Source organism: Elgaria multicarinata, chromosome 2 (assembly GCF_023053635.1).
Source record: "Elgaria multicarinata webbii isolate HBS135686 ecotype San Diego chromosome 2, rElgMul1.1.pri, whole genome shotgun sequence".
NCBI classification, from domain to species: Eukaryota; Metazoa; Chordata; class Lepidosauria; order Squamata; family Anguidae; genus Elgaria; species Elgaria multicarinata.
In genome coordinates, this window is record NC_086172.1 from 13,219,023 (window position 1) to 13,231,715 (window position 12,693).

Here is a 12,693-nt window from a genome sequence, read left to right on the forward strand (position 1 = left end):
AACTCCAGGTAAATTACCTTATAAATACGCCATATAAACATAAAAATTAATGAAAAAACCCAATTACTTTATAATAAATATATTACAATAAACATAGTATTGTACATATTACAATATTATGTCCTTTCAACCATTTCAGAATAATTATAGGATCATATACGGCTAAAAATCCTTCTTTTACTATTGAAAGTATTCTCTCTTCAGCAGTTAGTCTTACATAGGTTGCCTTCATTTGCTTATACTTGCCACCTCATTTTTTAATTTTTTTTATTGCATTTCTATACTGCCCAATAGCCGAGCTGTCTGAGCTGTTCACAAAAATTAAAACCACAAAGTACAACCTAAAGTATAAAACTTAAACCACAATATAAAAGTACAACCAGAAGAAAACCAAGCAGCAATGCAGAGATTAAAAAAAACAAATTTAAAATATATAATTAAAAAAGCAAAGTTAAAAGACTAAGATGATAAATTGCTAAAATACTGGGAAAATAAAAAGGTCTTCACCTGGCGTCGAAAAGTGTATAACATAGGTACCAGGTGAACTTCTCTAGGGAACTCATTCCACAGCCGGGGTGCCACAGCAGAGAAGGCCTTTCTCCTGGTATAGGGTGATCATATTTTGGAAACCAAAAAGGAGGAGAACATGGTTGGCCCCCAAGGGGTCATGTCCAGCACCAAGGGGGCGTGCCCACCTGAACATAGCCTTGGTCACATGTCTGATTTTACAGCACACATTTAAGACAAATCTGTTCTACATAGCATCTTAATGTTAAAATCTCTGAAATAAAGAACAAGTGAGAGATTCAATGTATCTGAAATTAACTTCACGCACTCCTACTTTTGTAGGTTTTGCTGTACTTTGAAGCTTTTGCTATGCTTTGTGTGTTACATTCTCCCCTTCCGTCAAATATCTTTTGTAACTGTATCTTCACTCATTGCAAGCTGCTGTTGTTGTTAACAGGGTTTGCTACTGGCCAGCTGGATGGCTGGCTTTTTTTAATTTCAATTTTTTAAAAAAGCTCGTGTATGATTGTCAGAAGTTTCTCTACTCTAACATTAGGGTGGGTGTTGTGGCAGTTTACCTAAAGACTGGAGATCCCCTTAATGCCAAGGACTGAAACTGCTCAATATGCAAAACCCCAAAGAGGAGGTTTGACAACCTGAGTTTGAAGGATATGGCTCCAGCAGTTTTAAAACACAATAATTTTAAAACTTTGAACTTTTTAAAAAATCCTAAAAAAACAATGGATGAACAGATCTGATTCAAACCTGGCATAGCTAAATCTCTTCTTAAGAGCTATCATGGTGCCAACTTTCAGCCCTTTATCTTTTAAAAATGTCGTTTTTAAAAAATAATTTTAAAACCTCAATTTTTTTAAAAAAAAAATCCTAAAACTCAATGGATGAACAGATCTGTTTCAAACTTGGCATAGCTAAACTCCTTGTTAAGAGCAATCATGGTGCCAAGTTTCAGCTCTTTTAAAAATGACAATATAAAAAATCAATGGATGAACAGATCTGTTTCAAATTTGGTGTGGCTAAAGCTCTACCTAAATCCTATCACGGTGCGAAGTTTCATGTCTTTATCTTTAAAAATGACGATTTTAAAAATAATAATTTTAAAACCTCAATTTTTAAAAAAATCCTAAAAAATCAATGGATGAACAGATCTGTTTCAAATTTGGTATGACTAAAGCCCTTCCTAAGAGCTACTATCATGCCAAGTTTCATGTCTATCTTAAAAAATGACAGAGTTATAAGCATTTTTGTTAATTCCCATTAGAGCTGATCTTTGGAAAATCCGGATTTCCCCTCCCCCTCCTGGATTTGACATAAAAAACCGGGCAAATCCAGGCAAATCCGGTCATATGGTCACCCTATCGTGGTAGCCACCTGCCTCACTTCCTTTGGCAGGGGCTTACGGAGAAGGACCCCTGAAAAAGATCTTAAGGTCTGGGCAGGTACATATGGGAGGAGGCATTCCTTCAGATAACCTAGTCCCAAGCTGTTTAGGACTGCTCTTGATGGAACCTTGCAACCAGTCCTAGATGGGGAGTTCTCTGGGGCTGGTGCTAACTGGGCAAGTTCAGGTAGTTGTGGTGCTTAGGAGAGCTTTTTACTAGCTTAGTCTGGTACATTCACTGCAATTCTTATCTGGAGAAGATGAGCTTTGCTTCAGTTATCCATGCTTTAGCAACATTCAGCCTGTATTGCTGTAATGCATTTTGTCTGGGTTTCCTTTAAAGATGGTTCAGAAATGTCCTGATAGAAAATGTGGCCACTACATAAGTCCAAGGTGGCCTGATTGGAGGACACCTATATTATACCGTTTGCCCTGGTTGCTAGTGTGAACCTGCACCCTATAATTGACTGATAAACTTTTAGACCTGGGGTCCCCAAATGTTCTGGTTTGGTTGGCATATTTGAAATTTTGAGAGAGTGTTGTACACACTCTCAGAAAATGGCTGCCATGGGAGGCATCTTTATGCATAAAATGCTTGCCATGGTGGACATGGCTGGTCACAAAACACTAATTTCCCAGAAGGCAAACTAGTGAGACTAAGGCCTTAGCTAGACCTAAGGTTTATCCCGGGATCATCCCGGGGTCATCCCTGCCTGCTCCCGGGATCCCCTGTGTGTCATTTACATGAACAGGGATGACCCTGGGATGATCCCAGGATAAACCTTAGGTCTAGCTAAGGCCTATAAGAAAAGAAACGTGCCCCAGAACCTAAGCACAAAGCAGAGATGGGGCCTGAGTTTCAAAACGCAAAAGCACTCTTTTGAAACAAAACCAAATAAAGATGGCACTGGAGGGCAGCACTTTGCTTTGCAGCATGGCAACCTCCTGGTAAATAATTGCTGGTGATGACCCTAGTTGCTCTCCTTCTGTGTTGATCAGTGTGGGACTGTGATGCCTGATTGTAGTGCCCTGTGTCGTAATAGATTGCACAAATCAAATGCTCTGAGCAGAATCTGCTCCACCATCTGACCTTATTGGCTTTTACCTCTGTATGTGGGATGTGGATTGCAGTTCTCTGGGGTGCTGAATCAGACTCCAGAAACGCCCTTAGGAAAGGTTGCAGATGCTCTTGTCTCTTTGCAGTGAAAAGTGCACATTATCTCTAGTTTTCTGATTCAACATCATGCAGAAGAGTTACTCATTAAATGTATTCAAGGCCATGCAGTGAAAGTTACTGCTTAATGGCAATAATTGTTTGTCATTTTTCCAGGTTTCTGAAGGATATATAGAAACAGTAAATATTTGTTTAAGAAGCCAGTAATCACACATCAGATCTAGGTTATACTAAGCAGGAGGCAGGAATTGTACTGGTCTTGATGTTGAGCAGTTTTTCTCCTTTCTTCTTCGAAATGGCTTGTGGGATTTCACCTTCATATCGACATACAATAAGGTTTCTCCTTCTGTTTCTTTTTGTGGACTTTTCTGTATGTGAGAAGCTCTCGGTGATGAAAGACCATGGCTGAGCTAAAAGGTCTTTGGTGTGTATGAAATAGTTCTTATAGTGTCAGAACTAAATTTTTAAGCCCTCCAAAAACTTCACACCAAAGACATATTGAGTGTCCTACAGTGAAGAAGACATCCGTGTATTACTGGTAAAGAACACATTCTCCAACAGTCTTTTGTAAAGTTATCTTCAGTATATGAAACAGATGCTGTTTCACCTGATTCTCACATAACACTAACCCATCGTTTATTTAAAACATGGTTTATTTAAACCCTGGGTATGGTTTGTTGCCATACCCGGGGTTTCCTTGGAAGATGACTGAACAAACCATGGTTTGTTTTCACTCCCTGGGTGGTTTGACTCCCTCCTCCTTCTCCCACTTCCTCCCTGTATTCCAGCTGCCTTGCAGCATAGCAGTACTGGCATGTAAAGAGGATGGGGTTTTGACCGTTTTTGCCAGAATGCCTCTGTAGCTTACTGAAACAATCCATGAACAACCACAGTTCTGGGTTAATATGTAACAACAACCAATAGTTTAAAAAACCCACAACCTAATAGCAAACCATGGTCTTCATGTGTTTTTCATTGTTAACAAGCAATAGTTAACCCATAATTCCAGGTTTACCTGTAATGACAACCCATGGTTCAACAACCCATGGTTTGTTGTTACAAGTTATCCAGGTCTATAGCATGGTTTGCATGTCATATCAGCAATTCCTGAGTTAAACAACCCAGAGTTAACCCAACAATTGCCCATGGTTTGTTGTTGGGTTACCTCTAAGTTGTTTAACTCATGTTTCTTGGATCAGACATCACAAAACAACGAAGGAACAGGGTGTTCCTGGGTTGCTAATTAAAAGCGGAAGTGACAAGAGCACCCCTAGTGCGCTCTGCTTGCCCCCAGCAATTCCTGGGTTAAAAAGCCAAGAAGTTGCCACCTTGATGGAAGAACCTAAATACATGTACCAACAGTTGATCAGCACATCTATCCCCTTTGTTTTCTATTTGCATGTGGAGTAAGATCCAAAGGAACTCAGTGTCCAAACCATATTTATATGTTCCATGACTGTTTCTAAGTTATTTTGACCCTGTTCAAATGACACACTAAGCCACGGTGGTTAAGGATTTGGAGCTAAATGTGGCTTAGCATGTCATGTGAACCATGGTGGCTGCATTACCAAGGTTTAAACATGCTCCCTAACCATTTGCTGCAGAAGGGTCAGTGGCCTAACTATGGCTTAGCGTGTTGTCTGCAAGACAAGAGTTAAGGAAAATGGTTGCATTTACAAAATATTATCACCAATGCTTGACGGCTATAATGAACATTGATTCACATTGAAAGTGCAGAGATAGCACATAAAAACTAATAAGAGCCGTATAGTATAGTGCACAAAATAGTTTAAAACAAAATAGTTAAAAACAGGTCAAACGCGTTTCGACATAGGTGTCTTCTTCAGTGACCCCTAAATAAGCAGAGCTCCTGTGTATGTATAAAAAAGGGCTGACTCCAATTATAAAGCCCAAGGTTAAATAGCCAGTGTCACTCCCATAAAACTAATTACACCGGGCTCGATATCTCTGTTGCTGACTATGAACCAGCTGTGAAGCATAGTCAGCAGCAGAGATATCAAGCCCGTTTTAATTTATTGCTTGCCTAAGAGCCTTCAGGGATGTGGCCAATCTAACTTCTTTCAGGAGGAAATTCCATATTCAGGGCTACAGAATAGGAATGGATTATTCTGTAAGAGTTGCTTTCTCCTGCATTCAGGTGCTGTTGTTGTTTTAAAATCCCAAGTTCTTTCTCTCATGAATATGAAGAAATATGTGAATTTTCATAAACTCTTAACAGAACTGAACTAAATCTCAATCATCTGCACTGGTCAAATTCAGTAAGTACAGTCATTTCCAGCATGGAAAGGAGCATGTTGTTCTTACCTGCCTGCCATAGAGTTGCAAAGGATGAGGAGCCTGCCCCCCAAAACAAAACAAAATCAAAATCAAAGGGGTGGCAATCCAGCACTATCATGGCTAAATACACAGGGATTCAAACCCAGGCTTTTAAAGCTAGGCACTCAAAGCCCAAGGCCTGGATGGACAAACACTTCCATTTCTCCCATATTCAAATTTTAAATCACAAATTCTTTCTGTCCCATTTAAAACATGTTTTTGAATGTTGATATATTTTTTTTATCAAAAATGAATCAAATAAAATCCTCACCCAGAAAATACCTTGGCCCACCCCCCCACCCACCCCCTTTTAGGTTATTTTGGTGGTAGGACATAAAGCACAGCCTCAGAAAACTTTCACAACCTATGGACAGGTTTGAATGGGAGAAGGTGGTCTTTCAGATATCCTGGCCCCAGGCCATTTAGGGCGTTATAGATAAGAACCAGCATCTTGAATTGGGCCTGAAAACAAATCAGAAGCTAGAAATTCACAACAGAAAGCATCCAGGCTGTGCCGTTTAGCACCAGCTACATTTTCTGAACATTCTTCAAGGGCAGCTCTTGGAAGTAATCTAATCAGTAACCTAATCTGGAAGTGATCGAGGCATGTGTCGTAGGTCAGTCTTCTCCAGGAAGGGACGCAAGTGGCACACCAACCAAAGCTGAGCCAGGCCACAGCAGCTACCTGGGCATCCAGGTGCAATGCTGGATCCAAGAGCACTCCCTAACTACAAAAACTGATTCTTCAGAGGACAACCACCCCCATCTAAAACAGGCTGTGTTCACAATCCTGGATCAGCTTACCTATGTCTTGTCTGGATTGAGCTTCAATTTGTTAGTCCACATCCCATCCATCACTGCTTCCAGGCAACTGTTCAGCACTTCCACAGCCTCTTTGGCACTAGTTGAAAAGGATAGACAGAGCTGGGCACTGTCAGCATGTTGACCCAAACCTCTCCCAGCACCTTTGTGTAGATATTCAAAAGCACAGGAAATAAAATAAGCCCATTTGCCAAAAGCCACAGGCTGCGCCTCTCCCAAATGGTCCCCTCCTCCCATCTATATCAGCCCACTGCTCCGGAGCTACAACAGAACCAGCAGAAATGTGCGCCTCCTGTCCAGTTCTCAGCAGAAGTCATTCACCAATGTGACTAAGGCTGTTTCGGTCCCAAACCCAGCCTTGAACACTGAATGCAAAGACAACCCATAGTTAAGAAGCTGCTAGTTTCTATAGTGAACTAACAGTCAAAACTATAGTTTGTAAATTCAGACATTACCCCTAACCATAGTTAGAAAAAACTATGGTTTAAAAACTCACTTCAAATTATGGGTTCTGATGTTTCCAATCACTAACCATGTTGTTGTTGTTTCCAATTCAGACATCACACCAAACCACAACATAATTATTGAGAACTATCCAGAGAGCTTTGGTTATTGGGTGGGATAGAAATGTAATTAGTTACTCTTCCGAAGCCACATTTTGGCGTGGTATTGTGGCTTTTATCTCATCCAGAATTGCAGCTCTCTCTATATGCTGGACAAAGCTGTCTTTACTCATTTGCATCTCAAATTAGCCTATTCCCTTTCCTGATCCCCTCTAGTTAACTGTTGCATTACTGCAGTAGCTCTTCATTCAGTGCTCTTTGACCTGATGCTACTTTGGCAAGACACATATTATCATGGGGCTGTTTTGGATCAGTGGATGATGATTAGCTAATGATTGATACAACTTGGGATAGAATAGATCACCAGAAAGATAGCATGAGTTCTGCTTCATAATCTGCATTAAAAGGATAAAAGAAGCTAGCACAAGGTACGCAAGGGGGTCCTTCCATTGATGACATTTTTGTGAACAGAGTGATGGCTTTTGTTTTTCATCAGCCTGGGAGCTTGGCTATATGGCTTCTCTCTTTGCTTACCATCTTCACCTTCATTGAAAGTGAGAAGCTGCTAGTGCTACCTCAAGATGGAAGTCACTGGCTCAGCATGTCTGCTGTCGTACAAAAGCTCAGCGAACGAGGTCATGAGATAACAGTGGTGGCACCAGAAATTAATTTGCTCTTAAAAGGATCGAAATATTACAAGCAGAAAACATATGCCGTGCCGTACACACAGGTGGATCTTGATGCTGTATTTCAGAAGTTTGCAAGAAACCTATTCCATAAGGTTTCTTTTCCTTACACAATTCTTCAAGAGTATCGGAACATCATGTATTTAATAAATATGTTTTTTGACAATTGTGACAGCCTTCTGAAGAATGCAGAACTCATAAGGTACCTGGAAGACCACCAATTTGATGCACTTTTTACAGATCCAGCTTTGCCATGTGGAGTCATCCTAGCTGAATATCTTTCCATCCCTTCTGTATACTTCTTTCGTGGATTCCCATGCAGTTTAGAGCATGCAATTTGTAAGTCTCCAAACCCAGTTTCCTATATCCCAAGATGCTATACCAAGTACACAGACCAAATGACTTTCATTCAACGTGTGGTTAATCTGTTCGTTAATGCTGTAGAGACGTCACTTTTTAAGATTCTATATAACAAGTATCAAGATATTGCTTCAGAGTTTCTACAGCGAGATGTTCACTTACCAACACTTTACAGAAATGGTTCAATCTGGCTTTTGCGTTATGACTTTGTCTTTGAATATCCGAAGCCTTTCATGCCCAACATGGTCTTTATAGGAGGCATAAACTGTGAAGAAGGGAAAGTCCTGCCTGTGGTATGTCCATTAATTTTCATTGTAAAATGTTCATTCAATTGGGAAAGGAAGTGTTACATCTGTGTTATCACCATAAGGAATGCAAATGACATCCAAATAACCAAAAATATGAACAGGTTTAGAAGAAATCATTACACCACTGATAGATGCCAGGTGTCTATGAGAATGGTCTGAAAATACTAAATGAGGTTTCTATTTGTGAACATATCAAAGTCTGAATGGGAGACTATATGGAAACCAATCTGCATTGCTCTAAGAGCTCCATCACACAGGGGTTAACACGCTCCCTACCTCACTTCTCCACCTGTGTTTTCCTTCCTCAGGTTACTTCCTCTTTCAAGAAGACGAAGTGCCCAACAAGCACGAGGCCCATTGAGTCCGCTGTTCTAATGGCACTGCTTCTCCTGCCCACAGCAGGAGAGAGCAGCAATTCCGAGTTTAAGAAAATATCGGACTTAACGAGGTTTTTTTTTGTCGTGCAAGGAAGGCCAGAAGGGGTGGAAGGCGCGCGGGAGGTAGATGACGTCATGTGAGGGACCTGAGCAAACTCCGTGAGTGCCCAGTAACGAGCTTGCGATAAAACGCTTGTCGGATGGAGCTTTAAGAGGTTGCAATCTGATATCCCCTTAATTAGGAGTAAGCCCCACTAAACTCAAAAAGATTTAAAGGAGCTAATGGGAATCATTTAAAACTCAATGGAAATAGACATGTATAGGGGTATAGAGGTTAGAGTAAGAACAGGATATAAACATAACATAAATGTTGCTTGTATAAAATACAGCTAAATTAAATAAATGTGCTTACGTCAAGCTTCAGTAATGGTTCTGCTTGTCTACCATCCAAATGTTTTCACTTCTTGCAGCTTTTCAGTTTCTATTGCCTCAGACCTCCTGCTAGAATTACTGGGGGAATGAATTTGGGTTGAATAGTATGGATTTATCACAACAAATCTGAGTTTTGGGTGGATATTCTGAAATCTGTCGTGCCCTCACTGAATTCACTTACATATCACAGTTAAATTAATGAGTATTACCCAATCTAGTCTACGTTGTAGTGATATTGTGTCCTTTTTGAATTTGAACACTTTAACCTCAAACTATCACCATCCTTGTGAACAAAACAAGCTTGTGTCTGACAGCGTTATGCAGCATAAATGCAACTAAATTAAGGCAGCCACCTTGCTCCCTTAATTGTAGAAAAGCCGTTTTTATTACCATTTAAATCTCCCCCCCCCTTTTTTAAATCAGTTTCTCTGTTAACTTCTTTTCACTCACTCAGGCATTAAGCTTTCTCCTTTTCTCTCCCTATGCCATCGCATTCCGTTCCTTCTCTCTCTGCGCACACTGGCTAGATCTACACCAAGCAGGATATAACACTATGAAAGCGGCATGATAGCGGGATATGGCATGTGTCCATGGGCCCCCACAGTTGTCAGTGCACTTCAATACCGCTATAAAGCAGTCGTGTGGCTCCTGCCTCTTATATATACCGCTTTCATAGTGATATCTATCTATCTATCTATCTATCTATCTATCTATCTATCTATCTATCTATCCTGCTTGGTGTGGATCTAGCCACTGTTTCTTCTCTCCATCTGTCTTTGCACCACCACCTCTCAGCTCCCCTTGCTGCTTTTCTTCTTCTTTGAGTCTCGTATGGTCTGCTCTGAGCGCTCCCCTCAATGTCCCCTCTAGCTCTCTCTTGCTCAGCTCAGCGTTGGCCGTAAACACACGGCTTTCACTCCCCCTGCACATATGCACAGGGCTGCTTTTCACAAAGCAGCGCATGAGGAGGTAACTCTGCTCTTGGATGGTATAATTTCAGATTGCAGGTGGGCAGTGGTCTTGTTGGGCCAGGGCTCACAGGGATGCAGCACCGGCACATTATTATTATTATTATTATTATTATTATTATTATTATTATTATTGCAATTGTTATTAGCAGGGATGCAGAGGTCCTCTGCCGCCACTCTCCTGTTCCCTCTTAGCTTAGTTTCAATGCTCTTGGAGCGTTTTCATTCGCGTTTCCCTCCTGCTGCTTTACCTCCTGCTTCTGTCCCATAATAGGGACATGCAGCTTCCTTTTTCTTCGCACGGGGGATAAAGAGGAAGCAGCAGCGACCACGTGGCCCGTTCAGTGGGTGTTTTTGTAGCGCAGCTTCTCTTGCACATAGCAGGAAATGGCACCAATTATTGACAAGGGCAAGAAGAAACGGTTTTTCAGGTAGCATTTTGTAGTGGAAAAAACAACAGGAGGAGGAGCGGGAGGATCGCTGCTTTGTCTGAATGACCCGCAAAAATCTGTGAGTGGCCAGTCACGACTGTGCGATAAAACGCTTGTCTGAAGATGCTCTCAGTAGCTGGGAAGAAATGCATTTTCCCAGCAACAATATATTGTTCCCTGTTGTAATTTGAAGTATTTTGGGGTGGCCTGGTTTTGAATGGGCAATCAAGACTAGAGATGTAAAATTCCTGGAAATTTTGAAGCCATGGGGGGGAAAAGCATTTGTTTCCTGGGGGGGGGGAGGAGGGGGTTGGGAAAAATGGAATTTTGGGGTAAAATTGAAATAGTGCAATATTAGCACTTTTTACAGATTGAAAGTCACTTTGTTACTTTAGGAACATAAAATGCAATTATGTCCAAGTTGTAAGCAGATGTAAACATTTGTTTAAAATCCTTCTCCTGCACCCCAGCGGCGGCTCAGAAGATACGCTCAAAAAGTAGGGGCTAAGGGCTTTATCACACCAGCGTTATACTGTGCAATCACTGCGAATTGCATGCAAAGGACTCAGAAGTTCTCCACCTTATAATCTGCTTTGATTGTGAAGTACTCCCATGCATCCTGCCTTAATTGTGCAATAAAGCAAAAAGATTTGCCATATTTAGCCCCTACATTTTGAGCGTATCTTCTGAGCTGCCGCTGGGACGCAGGAACAGGATTTTAAAGAAATGCTTACATCTGCGTAAGCTTTAAAGATAACGACACCAAAATTGGCACAGTAATAGATATTAGGGAGAGCTTTAAGCATACCAAATTTGAATTGAATTGGGTCATCCGTTGATTTTTTATGATTTTTTTACATTTCCCCCCCCTTAAACTCACTTCCTGGTATGCAAAGGATCGCTGTCGCCTGGTAGCAAAAACAACAACAACCACGAAAGCTTAGCACTACGGGGATAATCCGAGGGAAGCAGGTACGTGGGATGAAGCTTTCTATACGGTGAATCTTTTTGCTTTATTGCACAATTAAGGCAGGATGCATGGGAGTACTTCACAATCAAAGCAGATTATAAGGTGGAAAACTTCTGAGTCCTTTGCATGCAATTTGCAGTGATTGCACAGTATAACGCTGGTGTGATAAAGCTCATTGGGTGGGATAGAAATTAGGGCTGTGCTCCACTTTGCTTCGGATCGTAGAAGCAGCATCGGATCAGCCTGATTCGCCTCCGTTAAAGGCGGAGGCGGTTCAGGTTGGGGGGCAGAAGAGCAACATGGGGCGGATCATCCATTTGCGGATCGACCTGCTTCCTCGCGGAGCTCCGCCCGCAATCTTGGAAGGTTTTCCCCATAGTATTACATTGTGCAAATACAGCGCATATAACTTTTTTGTTTTAAAAGCTACATTTTTGAAACTTACTGTACTTAGAGAGTGCTTGTTGGGGGTCATTTGTGTCGATTTTCAGAATTTTCCGTCGTGCAGTTTGCTTGCTATTAATTTTTATAGAATGGGTAAAACGGGAGGAGGAAGCAGCTCTTCTTTTCCACCTTAATTGACAGATTGAACTTGTGATGATAATGTGAAGCATCCTCCAATCCCAATGTTAGAGTGGGGACTAAGGAAGAGGGAGCCAGAGACAGTTTCCTTTCTCAGAGGGTTAGTTAGTTCTGCACTGTAGCTGTGTTTGTTTGGAGGAGATAGGATTTAGCTTGGGGTATTGGTGTGTTTGCTGTGCACTGCTTGTTAAGTGCAAACAGCATTCAAATAAAGTTTGGGCAAAGCACAATACACACTTGTCCCATTTCCCCAAATAATAAATACATTATTAGTATTAGTCCTTCCCCGTGATGAAAAAGGCATTGCTGCCCAGCTGTATCTGTAAAAAATATCAGAGCTATTTGCATTTTTGAAAATGGGGTGTGGAATTTTGAAATATTCCCCTAAAATCAGTGGATGCTTGGATTTGATCCGAACTTGGCACAAATGTGGATCTAGGTGGAAGCTGAGATTATGGCCATTTTAAAGTTTTTATCTTGAAAAATGACAGAGATATTGGCATTTCTGAAAATGGGGTGGGGGATTTTAACATATTCACCAAAAATCACTGAATGTTCGGATTTGCTTCAAACTGGCCATGAATGTGGATACGTGGATAAGCTCCCATGGTGCCAATTTTGAGGTTTCTAACGTTAAAACTGACGGAGATCTAGAAAGGGTAGTTAATTGGGGTTAGGGGTTGAGGGTTAAAAGGAAAAGAATTCTCTAAAAATCAGTGGATGCTCAGATTTGATCCAAACTTGGCACAAATGTGGATCTAGGTGGAAGCTGGGATG

General features: G+C 41.1%; 2 protein-coding genes across 4 annotated transcripts in view; one reads left to right on the plus strand and one right to left on the minus strand.

Moving 5' to 3' along the window:
* Positions 1-6,866, minus strand: part of USP40 (ubiquitin specific peptidase 40) — a 72,119-nt gene extending 65,253 nt beyond the window's left edge. Inside the window, exons 1-2 of one of the 3 annotated variants that reach the window (XM_063116037.1) lie at positions 6,772-6,866; positions 6,222-6,318 (exon numbers count right to left, since the gene is read on the minus strand). The gene's annotated coding sequence lies outside the window, so the exon portion shown is untranslated. Of the gene's footprint in view, positions 1-507; positions 721-6,221; positions 6,368-6,771 lie in introns of those variants that run through there. The other 2 variants (XM_063116036.1, XM_063116038.1) reach the window with 2 other exon arrangements.
* Positions 6,867-7,217: 351 nt separating this feature from the next.
* Positions 7,218-12,693, plus strand: part of LOC134392056 (UDP-glucuronosyltransferase 1-6-like) — a 41,772-nt gene continuing 36,296 nt past the window's right edge. The window contains exon 1 of the mRNA XM_063116045.1: positions 7,218-8,141. Within this exon, the coding sequence (XP_062972115.1) occupies positions 7,278-8,141 (864 nt within the window). The 5' untranslated portion in view covers positions 7,218-7,277. The remainder of the gene's footprint in view (positions 8,142-12,693) is intronic.